Source organism: Neoarius graeffei, chromosome 28, assembly GCF_027579695.1.
Source record: "Neoarius graeffei isolate fNeoGra1 chromosome 28, fNeoGra1.pri, whole genome shotgun sequence".
NCBI lineage: Eukaryota > Metazoa > Chordata > Actinopteri > Siluriformes > Ariidae > Neoarius > Neoarius graeffei.
The window spans coordinates 43,896,495-43,913,423 of record NC_083596.1 but is presented as its reverse complement, the minus strand read 5'-3'; the positions used below and the strand labels follow the sequence as shown (position 1 = coordinate 43,913,423).

General features: G+C 41.0%; 1 protein-coding gene across 1 annotated transcript; it reads left to right on the top strand.

Moving 5' to 3' along the window:
- The first annotated feature begins 14,642 nt into the window (after positions 1 to 14,642).
- Positions 14,643 to 16,120, top strand: btg4 (B-cell translocation gene 4). Its single transcript, XM_060912262.1, has 4 exons — positions 14,643 to 14,815; positions 14,895 to 15,032; positions 15,259 to 15,490; positions 15,920 to 16,120. Exons 1-4 carry the CDS (start codon positions 14,643 to 14,645, stop codon positions 16,118 to 16,120), a joined length of 744 nt encoding a protein of 247 aa, XP_060768245.1.
- Positions 16,121 to 16,929: the final 809 nt, after the last annotated feature.

Genomic DNA, 16,929 nt, shown 5'->3' with positions numbered 1-16,929 from the left:
AACAGTTGAGCTCTTTAGAGAAGCTATAAAACTGACCTTCCTTTGAGCAGATTGAGTTTCTGGAGCATCACATTAATTTGTGGGGTCGATTAAATGCTCAAAATGGCCAGAAAAATGTCTTGACTATATTTTCTATTCATTTTACAACTTATGGTGGTCAATAAAAGTGTGACTTTTCATGGAAAAAACACAAAATTGTCTGGGTGACCCCAAACTTTTGAACGGTAGTGTATGGTATTTGTTCATTAAACTATCACTTGTCACACTATTATTTGACTTTAGTCTCCTGACACTTACTTTCAGACATTATTACAGGTACAGGTTTAGTTCAATTTTTTTTACACAATATTTTAACTATTCTACACAAATTCGAGATAAAATACCCCTCAGAGAAAATGCTGAGCTAGCTTTCCGTGACAGGACTACTTACCGAAGGAAAGCTTCGCAGGAAGAGCTCGGCTGAGGTGTTTCCTTGGGGCTCTGAGCTCAGTCTCGCCCTCACAGCCTTTATAACACGAGCCGCTGCGGCGCGTTTAAACTGAGCGGCTTGTGGGGCGCGAGCTGCTGGAGGCGGGAATTAGGGCGCTGAAGAGCGCGCGCTGGCCGGACGTCACCTCCCAGCTGCAGCGCGTGCAGTAGAAAAGAAGGCACGCGCGAGTATAAAGGCGTTTACATCTTCACCCAGTAGCCTTTATCACATCACATCATCTCTAGCCGCTTTATCCTTCTACAGGGTCGCAGGCAAGCTGGAGCCTATCCCAGCTGACTACGGGCGAAAGGCGGGGTACACCCTGGACAAGTCGCCAGGTCATCACAGGGCTGACACATAGACACAGACAACCATTCACACTCACATTCACACCTATGGTCAGTTTAGAGTCACCAGTTAACCTAACCTGCATGTCTTTGGACTGTGGGGGAAACCCACGCGGACACGGGGAGAACATGCAAACTCCACACAGAAAGGCCCTCGCCGGCTACGGGGCTCGAACCCGGACTTTCTTGCTGTGAGGCGACAGCGCTAACCACTACACCACCGTGGCGCCCAGTTTCCTGAATGAAAAGTAAATTAATTCATGTCATATTCATATCAATTTAAACCCTATCAAATTATTTCATAATTCATTCTGACTTTCAACCTGATGGTCAAGCCTGTGTGATTTACCAAATGACACTAGGCACACCGTTAATGTTCATGTCCATGAAAATCAACACGTCTACCAAATCTTATATCATTGCAGTGTATGATAACTAGGCCTATATAAGCCTTCTTTTCTTTAGTGTTCTGCCTGATGGCAGGTCCGAGTTTCTAGGGAAGAACTACAGTAGTGGTTTCCCGTTGCCTTCTACTGGATTATTTATAGAGGTTTTCTCCTCTCAACCATTCACACACATGGGCAATTTAGAGTAGCCGGTTAACATAACCTGCATGTCTTTGAACTGTGGGGGACAGTGGAGCACCCGGAGGTGTGCTCCACTATGCAGACGCGGGAAGAACATGCAAACTCCACACAGAAAGGCCCCCGTCGGCCACTGGGCTTGAAGCCAGAACCCTCTTGCTGTGAGGCGACAGCGCTAACCACTACACCACCGTGCCGCCCTATATAAGCCTAACAATATATAAAATATAGAGCTATATCCAACATCTTTGTCCACATGCCAAATTATGTTCTCCCTGTGCCTGTGTGGGTTTCCTCTGGGTACTCTGGTTTCCTCCCACAGTCCAAAGACATGTGGATAAGGTCAACCAGCTACTCAAAATTGCCCGTAGGTGCATAGGTGTGAATATGAGTGTGATGGCTGTTTGTCTTTGTGTTAGCCCTGCGATAGATTGGCAGCCTGACCAGAGTGTACCCTGTCTCTTGTCCAAAGTCAGCTGGGATTGGCTCCAGCTTTCTTTGCAAACCAGATACAGTTAGGTCCATAAGTATTTGGACAGAGGCAACATTTTTCTAATTTTGGTTCTGTACATTACCACAATGAATTTTGAACAAAACAATTCAGATGCAGTTGAAGTTCAGACTTTAAGCTTTAATTCAGTGGGTTGAACAAAATGATTGCATAAAAATGTGAGGAACTAAAGCATTTTTTAAACACAATCCCTTCATTTCAGGGGCTCAAAAGTAATTGGACAAATTAAATAATTGTAAATAAAATGTTCATTTCTAATACTTGGTTGAAAACCCTTTGTTGGCAATGACTGCCTGAAGTCTTGAACTCATGGACATCACCAGACGCTGTGTTTCCTCCTTTTTAATGCTCTGCCAGGCCTTTACTGCAGCGGTTTTCAGTTGCTGTTTGTTTGTGGGCCTTTCTGTCTGAAGTTTAGTCTTTAACAAGTGAAATGCATGCTCAATTGGGTTGAGATCAGGTGACTGACTTGACCATTCAAGAATATTCCATTTCTTTGCTTTAATAAACTCCTGGGTTGCTTTGGCTTTATGTTTTGGGTCATTGTCCATCTGTATTATGAAAAGCCGACCAATCAGTTTGGCTGCATTTGGCTGGATTTGAGCACACAGTATGTCTCTGAATACCTCAGAATTCATCCGGCTGCTTCTGTCCTGTGTCACATCATCAATAAACACTAGTGACCCAGTGCCACTGGCAGCCATGCATGCCCAAGCCATCACATTGCCTCTGCCGTGTTTTACAGATGATGTGGTATGCTTTGGATCATGAGCTGTACCATGCCTTCGCCATACTTTTTTCTTTCCATCATTCTGGTCGAGGTTGATCTTGGTTTCATCTGTCCGAAGAATGTTCTTCCAGAACTGTGCTGGCTTGTTTAGATGTTTTTTAGCAAAGTCCAATCTAGCCTTTTTATTCTTGAGGCTTATGAGTGGCTTGCACCGTGCAGTGAACCCTCTGTATTTACTTTCATGCAGTCTTCTCTTTATGGTAGATTTGGATATTGATACGCCTACCTCCTGGAGAGTGTTGTTCACTTGGTTGGCTGTTGTGAACGGGTTTCTCTTCACCATGGAGATTATTCTGCGATCATCCACCACTGTTGTCTTTTGTGGGCATCCAGGTCTTTTTGCATTGATGAGTTCACCAGTGCTTTCTTTCTTTCTTTCTTTCTTTCTTTCTTTCTTTCTTTCTTTCTTTCTTTCTTTCTTTCTTTCTTTCTCAGGATGTACCAAACTGTAGATTTTGCCACTCCTAATATTGTAGCAATTTCTCGGATGGGTTTTTTCTGTTTTCGCAGCTTAAGGATGGCTTGTTTCGCCTGCATGGAGAGCTTCTTTGACCGCATGTTTTCTTCACAGCAAAATCTTCCAAATGCAAGCACCACACCTCAAATCAACTCCAGGCCTTTTATCTGCTTAATTGAGAATGACATAACGAAGGAATTTCCCACACCTGCCCATGAAATAGCCTTTGAGTCAATTGTCCAATTACTTTTGGTCCCTTTAAAAACAGGGTGGCACATGTTAAGGAGCTGAAACTCCTAAACCCTTCATCCAATTTTAATGTGGATACCCTCAAATGAAAGCTGAAAGTCTGGACTTTATGTCCATGTCCATTATATAACTATAACTTGAATATGTTTCAGTAAACAGGTAAAAAAAGAACATTTGTGTCAGTGTCCAAATATATATGGACCTAACTGTAGATAAGCAGTATAGATAATGGATGGATGGATGCCAAAGCATATTCCAAAAATGGTGCAAGGCATTCACAGGTGTGTGACAATTAACTTAATAAGAAAAACTAATAATTGTAAATAACTGAAAACTGAAAATTTGTAAACATATATAGTGGTACTTGAAAGTTTGTGAACCCTTTAGAATTTTCTGTTTCTGCATAAATATGACCTAAAACATCATCAGATTTTCACACAAGTCCTGAAAGTAGATAAAGAGAACCTAGCTAAACAAATGAGACAAAAAATATTATACTTGGTCATTTATTTATTGAGGAAAATGATCCAATATCACATATCTGTGAGTGGCAAAAGTATGTGAACCTCTAGGATTATCAGTTAATTTGAAGGTGAAATTAGAGTCAGGTGTTTTCAATCAATGGGATGATAATCAGGTGTGAGTGGGCACCCTGTTTTATTTAAAGAACAGGGATCTATCAAAGTCTGATCTTCACAACACATGTTTGTGGAAGTGTATCATGGCACAAACAAAGGAGATTTCTGAGGACCTCAGAAAAAGCAATGTTGATGCTCATCAGACTGGAAAAGGTTACAAAACCATCTCTAAAGAGTTTGGACTCCACCAATCCACAGTCAGACAGATTGTGTACATGGAAGAAATTCAAGACCATTGTTACCCTCCCCAGGAGTGGTCAACCAACAAAGATCACTCCAAGAGCAAGGCGTGTAATAGTCGGTGAGGTCACAAAGGACCCCAGGGTAACTTTTAAGTGACTGAAGGTCTCACTCCCATTGGCTAATGTTAATATTCATGAGTCCACCATCAGGAGAACACTGAACAACAATGGTGTGCATGGCAGGGTTGAAAGGAGAAAGCCACTGCTCTCCAAAAAGAACACTGCTGCTCGTCTGCAGTTTGCTAAAGATCATGTGGACAAGCCAGAAGGCTATTGGAAAAATGTTTTGTGGACAGATGAGACCAAAATAGATCTTTTTGGTTTAAATGAGAAGCGTTATGTTTGGAGAAAGGAAAACACTGCATTCCAGCATAAGAACCTTATCCTATTTGTGAAACATGGTGGTGGTAGTGTCATGGTTTGGGTCTGCTTTTCTGCATCTGGGCCAGGACAGGTTGCCATCATTGATGGAACAATAAATTCTGAATTATACCAGCAAATTCTAAAGGAAAATATGAGGACATCTGTCCATGAACTGAATCTCAAGAGAAGGTGAGTCATGCAGCAAGACAACGACCCTAAGCACACAAGTTGTTCTATCAAAGAATGGTTAAAGAAGAATAAAGTTAATGTTTTGGAATGGCCAAGTCAAAGTCCTGACCTTAATCCAATCGAAATGTTGTGGAAGGACCTGAAGCGAGCAGTTCATGTGAGGAAACCCACCAACATCCCAGAATTGAAGCTGTTCTGTACGGAGGAATGGGCTAAAATTCCTCCAAGCCAGTGTGCAGGACTGATCAACAGTTACTGGAAACGTTTAGTTGCAGTTATTGCTGCACAAGGGGGTCACACCAGATACTGAAAGCAAAGGTTCACATACTTTTGCCACTCACAGATATGTAATATTGGATCATTTTCCTCAGTAAATAAATGACCAAGTATAATATTTTTGTCTCATTTGTTTAACTGGGTTCTCTTTATCTACTTTTAGGACTTGTGTGAAAATCTGATGATGTTTTAGGTCATATTTATGCAGAAATCTAGAAAATTCTAAAGGGTTCACAAACTTTCAAGCACCACTGTATAATCCATATCATCAAATGTTTGTAGTTACAAAATGTTGATTTGGAAGCTATTAATTTCTAGTAGTTTCAGACACTTTAGCATAAACAGTCCTTCCTTCCCACACCGGAACCCAGTCTTCCCAGGCAGTCTCCTGTCCCAGTATACTAACCAGGCCCTTGAGGCACATAGGTTGGTGCCAATCTCCATTTCCATAGCCCTTGGCCTCTCGTCTATTCAGCTAGGGTTACAGTGGGTAACCATGAGAGTTTGACTCCCCATTCACATCTGTATTGCAGCATGCCTTGCCAGACAGCAGTAGGTACCATTTTTATGATTGTCTTTGGTATGACCCGACAGTGAGTAGAACTCCCGATCAAGAAGTGGTCACGCTAATCACTAAGCCAACTCACGATTAGCAGAAACAGTATATCACCATTAATGTTGGTAGTAGTTTTTATGATACTAACAAAATTAACCAATTCAAGAAAAATACGTCAGAGTCTCTATACTTAATGAACTATACTGCAATTATTCCAATCATGCCATCATAGTAAGACTACACATTTGCATTCGACTTAAAGGCTGATTCAGTGACTAAAATGCACTTCATACTTCATCAGGCTGGCAATTACCTCTAATAGTGCATTTGTAGAATCAGAGTTTGCAGTAATGTATAAAAATATCTATAAAGTAAATGGAGTTAGGTAGATTAAAATAATATGTATTATATATAATATATTAAATTAGGTTGTAAATTATTTTATTTTCCATCAATCAACCTATTTCTTTTCTCTTTGTCACTTTTTTTAATGCAGGTTTGATTCCAGTCACAAGTTCATTTTTGCCTCTGATGATGTCCATAATCACCCCCTTACCTGAGACACATGGATGCCCAGTGCTTGGAGGATCAACGTAATTGCTGTTTACATGGACATCCATTTAACACAGCCCACTGTTGTTAATTCAGAGGGAAGGAACAAAAACAAAAAGCTGATTGACTCCTTAGATACAGACCAAACCAAGCACTAATGTTTTACTAACTTGAGATTGTTTTTCAGTTGGTAGGGTAAGCGTTATAACCCATGTGCTGTGCTGTTAGTGGACAATAGCGACTCAGGGTTACCACAGAAACTATTTCGTGAACACTTCATTCCTTCTCCAAAGACAGGCCCAGGCTTGCCCGTTGAAGTATAACATCTAATATCTTATTCGCTGTTGGTTGCTCTGTACACATAACAGCTAATCCGACATGAAAAATCAACTTGGATCAATCTGCCATCACAAATTATACATCTTTTGAAACCTTGCTTTATTCACAAAACATCAAGTGCATTCAACATATTACCTGACACTGTTACACAACACTTTATTTGCAAAATAAATTCCTCATCATTTAAAAATTAGATTAATAACTACAAAAGATGTCATCAACATTAAATGGACATTTATTACCACTTATACTTATGTTACACACATTTATTTGCAGAATTTACAGTAATGCTAACAGTTAATACAAAAAAGTGGATACTTTTTAGTATCGTTTTCCTTTACTCTTCCACACCTATGAACTGCAATGATTCATAATTCCACCATCTGGTGTCCCCAGAAGAGAAATGTGAATGTGACAAAATGTGGAAATTAGAAGAAACAAACAAACCAAAAAATTGAAACAAATTAAGAAAAAAAAGATATCACAGACCATTCACTTTCATCCAGGGCATATCTACAGTGGTGCTTGAAAGTTTGTGAACCCTTTAGAATTTTCTGTATTTCTGCATAAATATGACCTAAAACATCATCAGATTTTCACACAAGTCCTAAAAGTAGATAAAGAGAACCCAGTTAAACAAATGAGACAAAAATATTATGCTTGGTCATTTATTTACTGAGAAAAATGATCCAATATTACATATCTGTGAGTGGCAAAAGTATGTGAACCTTTGCTTTCAGTATCTGGTGTGACCCCCTTGTGCAGCAATAACTGCAACTAAACGTTTCTGGTAACTGTTGATCAGTCCTGCACACCGGCGTGGAGGAATTTTAGCCCATTCCTCCGTACAGAACAGCTTCAACTCTGGGATGTTGGTGGGTTTCCTCACATGAACTGCTCACTTCAGGTCCTTCCACAACATTTTGATTGGATTAAAGTCAGGACTTTGACTTGGCCATTCCAAAACATTAACTTTATTCTTCTTTAATCATTCTTTGATAGAACAACTTGTGTGCTTAGGGTCTTTGTCTTGCTGCATGACCCACTTTCTCTTGAGAGGACAGATGTTCATGGACAGATGTCCTGACATTTTCCTTTAGAATTCGCTGGTATAATTCAGAATTCATTGTTCCATCAATGATGGCAAGCTGTCCTGGCCCAGATGCAGAAAAACAGGCCCAAACCATGATACTACCACCACCATGTTTCATAGATGGGATAAGGTTCTTATGCTGGAATGCAGTGTTTTCCTTTCTCCAAACATAACGCTTCTCGTTTAAACCAAAAAGTTCTATTTTGGTCTCATCCATCCACAAAACATTTTTCCAATAGCCTTCTGGCTTGTCCACATGATCTTTAGCAAACTGCAGACGAGCAGCAATGTTCTTTTTGGAGAGCAGTGGCTTTCTCCTTGCAACCCTGCCATGCACACCATTGTTGTTCAGTGTTCTCCTGATTGGTGGACTCATGAATATTAACATTAGCCAATGCAGGGATGAGAATGAAAAATATTTAAAAAGTCTGAAAAAACCAGGGCGGGGCCAATGGCCCAGGGGGGCGGGGCCCATGACCCAGGGGGCGGGGCCCAGGGGCTAATGACTTTTGGCTATTATTTATTTATTTATTTTTTTAACCCCAAAACCATTAATTTTATCAGCAAAAAGTTGCAATGTATTTGGAAATAAATTCCCCTTCTTGGTGGACTACCAGGTGAAAATGATTAATATGGTACAAGAGACTTGTTTTTAATCAATTCACATTTGATGATTTCAAAAAATCAATGCACCTTTTAATATAAACGAGCTCTACAGTATTATATTTCTGCATTTTTGCTATTCATGTCTTTGAATACTCTAATCCTTTAAAATGAAGTGCAAACCAGAAAAAAGTTCTGTCATATAATTCTCTGAAGCTTTCTTCTGACGTTATCATGGTAGCAGGAGCTCTTGCATATTAAGCAGGCAACATTCAACATCACTCATCACTTCACTTTCAACTGTTGTGTGTACTAACGAGGTTTTATCTGGACAGGATGTTGTGGAATGTAATACAGATATCATATGGTCAATTTGAAGATCGAGATGGTGATTTTGAGTTAAAGAACAGGCATGTACAATGGGCATTACAAATTGGAAAATTTTTTTAAATCAAAAACTATAAGTTCATCTCGGCCTAAAAAAAACTTGGGCAGATGCTCCCGCGCGGCACCTGCCAGCAATTCCCCCCCATGAAATGAGCAATAAGTAGGAGAGTTATACACGGTATCATACCTAAAATTTTATCAGAAATATAGATATGATACTATGATTCTCCCCAACATGCTACATTAGACAAGCAAACCTCATTTATAAAAAGATACACACTTATATATGACGTGTATTTGATATATATGATGTATATTCATACATTGTTACTTTACGGAAATCTTCAATAAGTTTGGTCTTTTCATGACAGCCTGTTGTAGACCTATAATGCACATGAAATGACACTCCTCACCTCAACATGTCCTTTACAATCATTTAAGCCACCATGGGCAATGCTGAAACCACTGCTGCAAACAGTACATCGCGCGAAACTGTCATTATTTTCTACCCTTATTAGACAGGGAGATTCTTTTGTGTAATCTGAGCTGAAGTGGGGTTTGCACTTTCGTTTTTTGGGGCGCGCGCTCTCTCTCTGCTATGCCGGTCGGTCCTCGAGAAAAGGGATAAAAGCCCGCCCACACTGAAAGCTGATTGGCTTATTTTGCTGAGTAACCCAATCAGGATGCTCTTTGTCTGGCATGCGCTACATGAACAGGCACACAGGCAGTGTTGCCGCATTGGGTGGTTTTAAGTGCATTTTGGCGGGTTTTGAACATATTTTGGGATGGAAAACGTCAGCAATATCTGGCAACACTGCACACAGTCTCCCTCGCGCGTGCACATTCTAAGATGCGTGATGCAGACCTTAATGTTGCGCGCGCACGCTCTTGCTCGCTTCTATCAATATGCAGGAGACTCCCGGAAGTTCTGGGAGACTTGGGATGTCTGCGTTATAAGGTGACCACAGATCGTTAATCATACCCCCCCCCCCCCCCCCCCCCCCGAAAATTTCTCAACGGATTTACATCGATCTCAAAAACGATCATTTTGGTCTGAAAAAGTCGGAAATCCGCCGATTGGCGGAAAATTCTCATCCCTGCCAATGGGAGAGAGCCCTTCAGTTGCTTAGAAGTTACCCTGGGGTCCTTTGTGATCTCACCGACTATCACATGCCTTGCTCTTGGAGTGATCTTTGTCAGTGAGCTGGCCTAGTGGTTAGCATGTTCAGGGGCGCCTGCAGGGTTGAACTGTAAGGTACGCACTAGCGGTGTAATCCCCCCCCCAAAAAAAAATGCTTGCGTGCTGCAGTTTCTATGAAGAGTCAATCTATAGGCTTATACACAAAACAACGATAGAACTTTAACTTGAAATTGAACAATAGCCTTCCATGAACACAGGCTGATATTTGAACAACATATGTGAACTACACATGACAATAAACAATAAACTCTTTATAGCCTCGATTAGAATCTAGTGAACTTGCTCAGCACTACCGCACGCACGAGTACACACAGACCTACACCGCAAGCGCAGTCCTGTCCCCAGGCCACCAAGCGCTAGGTAAAGGCGCACCCAATCACCGAGCAAAATTGTGCCTATTTAAAGTTAATTCGTCTTCTACCTGTAGCGTCGAACTGCCTCATAATCTCTTCGCTGGTACTGCTGCTAGGTTGCGGAGGAGTGGAAGCTGCTGGTGCCGTGTTACTAGCTGATACTGGAGAGGACTGGCAAGCAGATGACACCCCTGGATCACTGCTTTTGGACTTTTTCGTAAAAGTCTGAAATAAGCTCGTTTGTTTCAGGGTTCGTTTACTCATTTTTGACTCGCTTCTCAATAAATTCTCGCACAAGCTCTGACTACTGACGATTGTCTGTCTCTGTTTCTCAAAACTGGAGAGAATCTCAGTGGTGCAAGAAAAGTATATCTGCATTGACCAATGAGCTTTCTTGGTCACGCACACCCCGCCCACTCCTGAAGCACACAAATGCGCCGGCACACACACGTCTCTCTCTCTCTCTCTCTCTCTCTCTCTCTCTCTCTCAAATTATGTTGCATTGCCAAAGCATTCAGGTAACAATTATAATTAATAAAAAATATCTCTCTCCCCAAGGTACGCCTAGTGCGTACGGCCGTACGCCTGGCGGCGCCACTGAGCATGTTCGCCTCTTGACTGGGAGATCGTGAGTTCTACTCACAGTCGGACCATACCAAAGACCATTATCAAAATGGTACCTACTGGCAAGGCACGCTGTAACACAGATATGAGTAAGGAGTCAAACTCATGTGGTTAACAGAGGACTGCCACCCCACTGTAATTCTATCTCAGAGATTGGCCTGGCCCAATGCGCCTCAAGGGCCTGGTTAGTACTGGGACAGGAGACTGCCTGGGAGCTGGCACTGGAAGGGACTCCTTTTTCAATTTGACAATTTTACAATTTGAGGGTACATGACCTTGGACATCATGCCCTCATGTGTGCAATGGATTCTGCTTTGAGTTCCCAGAAGAAGCATGATTAGCATAGATAGAGAAAATGCATCAGTATTCTCTGTGTATCTTGTGTTTTAATTCATTTTACATTCTGGTTTGATTGCCACTTCATCCCACTTTTTTTTGAGACCTCAATCTCAAACCACATTCTAAACACACATCCTGCTGACTAGCCCACTTCCTCGGCACACATAATGGTCAAAGATTTCTATCTAAAGCTCAAGCAAGGACAGCAGTTACAAAAATTTCTGGTGCCATTGCTTCTTGCTGTTCCACCAGCAGCCTATGGATCCACTTTCTTTCCATCCCATTTTGCAATGGTCTTGATAGTCTTTGTTTTAATTTTGTCAGTTATCTTATTGAATTTCATTTGTATACTTTTTTTCTGAGTTTCTCTTGAAATTCATGCATAGAGAAATAACACTGCTTATTTTGCAGAAAATGTCAGGTGTGAACAAAAAGAACATTGTAGGACAAAGTTTAGCTGTCCAAAACACATCTGGTAGAGATGGCATCTTTTTGGTAACCATATTTTTTTCAGTGCATTTGGTTTATTACTGCCTTATTGCATTACACTGCAGATAGATTTTTTTCCCTAGAAAGTACTGCTTTAGTGTTTGTTCTAATTATGTTATTCATTTTCAATTTCAGGCATTTTCCATCTCAGTGTTCCACATACTATACACTCACCAGCCACTTTATTAGGTACACCCATCCACCTGCTGTTTTATCAGCCAATCCCTTGACAGCAGCACAATGCATAAGATCATGCAGATACAAATCAAGAGCTTCAGTTAATGTTCATTTTAAACATCGGAATGGGAAAAATTGTGATCTCAAAGTGTGACTTACTTTCACTGTGGCATGGGTGTTGGTTTGAGCCAGATGGACTGGTTTGAGTATTTCAGAAACTGCTGAATTCCTGGAGTTTTCACACTCAACTGTCTCTAGAGTTTACGTAGAATGGTCTAAAAAAAATTGAGTTGAGCGACAGTTCTGTGGGTGAAAATGCCTTGTTCATAAGCAAGGTCAGAGGAAAATGGATGAGATTTCCAAAAGCATCGTAGCACAAAGATCAGCATTAAAGGAACAGTCCACCGTATTTCCATAATGAAATATGCTCTTATCTGAATTGAGACGAGCTGCTCTGTACCTATCTGAGCTTTGCGCGACCTCCCAGTCAGTCAGACGCAGTCAGACGCGCTGTCACTCCTGTTAGCAATGTAGCTAGGCTCAGTATGGTATCAACGGTATTTTTTGGGGCTGTAGCAGTGTTGTGCAAGTTCACACTTTTTTTGAACTAGTTCAAGTTCAGTTCAAACATGTTAAAAGTGAACTGGTCACATTCATAGTTCACAGTTTTAATTCTGAACTAGTTCAAAGTTCAGTTCATTTTACTTTTAGGCGGAATATGAAAATAAAGACTAAAATCATATGCTACATTCTAGCTCAAAACTACTAACATATTATAGACATTATATTCTATCACACAAAATGGAAGTTATTGTACATACTATATATGGAAAAAGGACAAAATATTTTGATTTCTTCACTGACTCAACCACTGCACCAAAACGTTACACGTGACTTCAAACAAATGCTTTCAGTTTCAACTAACAGTAACTTCTAATAAACTAGTCTGATGAATGAGGATTTCTCAACTTTGCTTAGTGGTTGTAAATCTTCCACAATGTAGTCAATAATCAGTTTATCTACCTGTTGCTGGGAGACAGTGGTACTCTTGAAGGCTGCAGGCAGTGTGACTTGGATTTTGGGATTTTGGCAGGGGATCTTCTTGCCCTTTCCCTTCTGATCCTCGAGGACTTGCATATATGCTTTGAAACTGGACAGATGCTTCAACTCAATGTGTCGTTTCAAATTTGAGAACGACGTTGTCGATGTTCTTACTTATTTTTTTCAGGAAAGGTGGACAGAGCTTACACAGAAAGGTAAGGTTTTTACCGTCTGAGTCTTTGTGTGAAATTGTGTAAAATTGCTGTAAATAACCATGAGGAGAATCCGTCTCATCTGTGTTCTCCGTGCCGCTACTTGAACTTTCACTGGCCATGTTGCTGTGAGTGTGCGCCGGCTGTGGTGTGCATGCTGTCTGCTGCCTGTAGCTAGGGAATGCTGGGTTACACCTACTCTGCTCTGCTGCATCATGGGTAACGTAGTATGGAGCCAAATCATAGAGCCATCCACTATCTCCGGCTTCACACTACGTTATCCATGATGCATTGCACACACGCGGCACCTCAGGGCAGTGAGTGACAACAACATCAGACTGACAGTGAAGTAGTAGAACGTAAAATATCTTGCAAGTAGACGTGCCACTCGATTCATCAGGTTTCATGTTTCGTTCATCTTCATGTTTGTCGTTCATGTTGCATAATTTGAACGAATTCACGTTCAAGTTCTTTCATTACAAAGTTGTTGCGTTCAGTTCAAAGTTCATGGAAAAACGAGCGTGTTCAATGAACGTGTTCTTTTGAACGCGTTCATGCACAACACTAGGCTGTAGTTAGATGCGACCAAACTCTTCCGCGTTTTTCCTGTTTACATAGGTTTATATGACCAGTGACAATGACCAGCGCATTGATACGGAGCTCAGATATCAATGTGCTGCCGAAGCGCGCAGAAGGTGTTAGTACGCCTGTCATTATAGTGCAGACTTTCCATAGCATAGAAAATCGCTACGTTTCAATTTGTGTAACTGAACTTGTTTCATATCACTGGTCATATAAACCTATGTAAACAGGAAAAACGCGGAAGAGTTTGGTCGCATCTAACTACAGCCCCAAAAAATACCATTGGCCATGCTGAGCCTATACTACATTGCTAACAGGAGTGACAGCGCGTCTGACTGAGTCTGACTGACTGGGAGGTCGCGCAAAGCTCGGATAGGTACGGAGCAGCTCGTCTCAATTCAGATAAGAGCATATTTCATTATGGAAATACGGTGGACTGTTCCTTTAAATGGTCAAGTGAGGCTTTTGGGAAACCCACCACAGATTGGTTTGAGCTACCAGGAAGGATAAAGCAACTCATGTAATCACTTTTTACAACCGTGGTGAACAGAAAAGCATCTCAGCATGCAACAGCAGAAGACCACACTGGGTTCCACTCCTGCTAGCCAAGAACAGGACTCTTTGAATCAAGAACAAGTTCCTATTAAAATGGCTAGTGAGTGTATGGCACAAGCTCTGACAAACTGTAATGCCATCTAGTGGTCAACATCCGCAAAAACACGTGTTAGTCAAGTGGATGTTGTTTCCCAATATAAAACACCTGTTAGACATCTAATTGGTCATTAATGTGACCTTTAAAAAGCATCAATTCCCCTCATATTTTGTTACGATGTAAGTTGTCAGTAGTGCTTGGCTTTTAAAAATAAAAAAAAAACCCAAAACTAAAAGTAGCAAGCTGGGTGTGCCTTTGATGTAGGTTTTTTTAAAGAACAATTTTAATTACATTTTTAAAGCAAAAGAGGGTTGTGTCTAGAAAAAAATGAAGGAAGAGATTGCTGCTACAGTTTTCTTTGTGGCAAGACTGGCAAAGAAACATGGTAACCTGGAGCACTTAAGCCGTGAGAGGTTTGCTGCGGCTTTCACTTCAATCCTTTTTGAAACCTACAAGAGCCACTGGTACCCAGAGAAGCCATGCAAAGGGCAAGCTTTCCGGTGAGGGGCTGTGGTGTAAAAGCTCAAGTGAGGATAACCTTGTCAGAACTGACTTATCCATTGAGCTTTTGTTTTTCAGGTGCCTGAGGATGAACAAGGCTCAGTTGAGGGACCCTATAATTGAGCGTGCTTGCAAACAGAGTGGCGTTGGCTATGAGGACCTGGGTTTGCCTAAAGAGATTACCATTTGGGTAGACCCTGGTGAAGTGTCATGCCGGTATCTTAATTTAAAAACTTTGTAGCCTTGCCTTTACATACCATGAAATGGTTCTTTCCAGATCCTGTAGTATGGTTTCTAACATTAATTTTGTAAAATGGTACAAGACCATGATACTTGTACACCCTTGTCTACATTGATAAGGTTAGGCTGGGGATGTCCGCTATAAACTATTGGTGTACCTGAATTGGCAATTGTTACTTTTTCCCCCCCTCCCCCCACCAAGGTATGGTGAGAAAAATGCACCATTTTGTGTGACCTTGTTGGAGGGGCAAAAAGGAGACAGTGAGTTCTCACGCAGGATTAACAATGCTGTGGAGCGTGCTTCCTCTGACTACCATTCAGGAACATCTTCAGATGAAGAAGGTTCTAACAACAGCATGAGTAGCAGAAGTGCACAATCTGCTCCAGAGCCCAAGTGCATCCCCACAGTGTCCAATCCAAACAGTGTTTATCAGGTATTTAACAAGACTGGTTCTGGTCATTGAGTGATTCCTCTTGTGCACTTAGTTTTCTGTGTTCCAACAAGCCTATTCCAGCTTGAGAAGGGCATTTTAATTAACTTTAGTGTGTAATACTAAAACTTTCATGAGAATTCTCCAAGGTTGAAGAAACATTCCTTATTGATATTCACTGGCCCAGGAGTTTTCAGTCTTTGCCAGGATGGCTGCAGGCTTTCATTCTAACCAAGCAGGAGTGGTTAAATGTGCCTCCATTTTGGCTGTAATAAAAGCCTGCTGACCTTGTGGATAAGGCTGATGACCCCTGCATTAGCCATTGGGTCTGTGGCAGTCTAGCTAGTTGTGGAAAACCAGGTAACAGGCCAAGTACTTGGTCTTATTCCTTTTGATTGTCTAATATATTTTACCACCTTTTTATTCTTGCAGCTCAGTGACTTTGGCCCACCTGCAGCCATGCAGAACTGGGCTGTTTATGCCAAAAGGAAGCCCTATCCTGGTGAAGGCTACCAGCAGCATTCAAATGGTCCATACCCTCCACACAATGGCTTCAAAAACTACAGACCTTCTTATGCTTTCTCTGGACCACGAGTGGACAAATACCACTGGGTTAGCAAGAGCCGCTCGTAATTGTTTTGCTGTTTAGTTGGTGTGCAGCCTTGATGGCTGACTTAAGTGTTAATACTTCAGAGTAATTATTTATGGGAGTCTAATGCTAATTGCCATTAATGGCATGATTTTTTTTAAACTTTTAATAAATTATGCTAAGTGGAGAAAATAAAATCTGGTTTTAATACTGGCTTTGTCTGGCTCTATGCAATTCTAGTCTAGCTTGCACTAGATGGCAGCATGGCTTTCATCTACAGTCCTGCTTCAGACTTGGTAAGTGGTAAATTGACTGACTTTGTGACCACTTGCTTGTTTAAGGCTGAAGAATGCCCTCCCGTTAGGCTTGAGTATCAAATGCCTGATTAAGATTTTTTTTTAATGTAAAAGATCAAGTCAGAGCATATGTAACTAACTTGGCAAAATTTGCCAAGTCTGGTTTCTCAGTAACCCTTTACTTGCATCCCAAGCATATCTTTACTTATAATGTCAGCAATCACCATTTTCACCAAAAAAGGAAGTGCTAAATATTGGGGGGTCTGTATCCCTTAAGTCCATGATAACATCTTAAACCTGTTTGTGAAATCATATCTTACATAGTGAAGTTTAAAATGAGCCATTTAAGTACATGGAGAACATATAAAAGCCAGAAATATTTTACACTATTGCTACAGAACTTGAGTATTTATAGCTTATCTACACTCTAGAACTTGGCTCACAATCTCTCATTTCAGAAATTTGTGGTACATTTATTACTAAGCTGCTAGCAGGCTTTTTTTTTTAAATGTCCAAACTACATCAAGAAGTAACACTTTACCTAAGGATTCAAACAC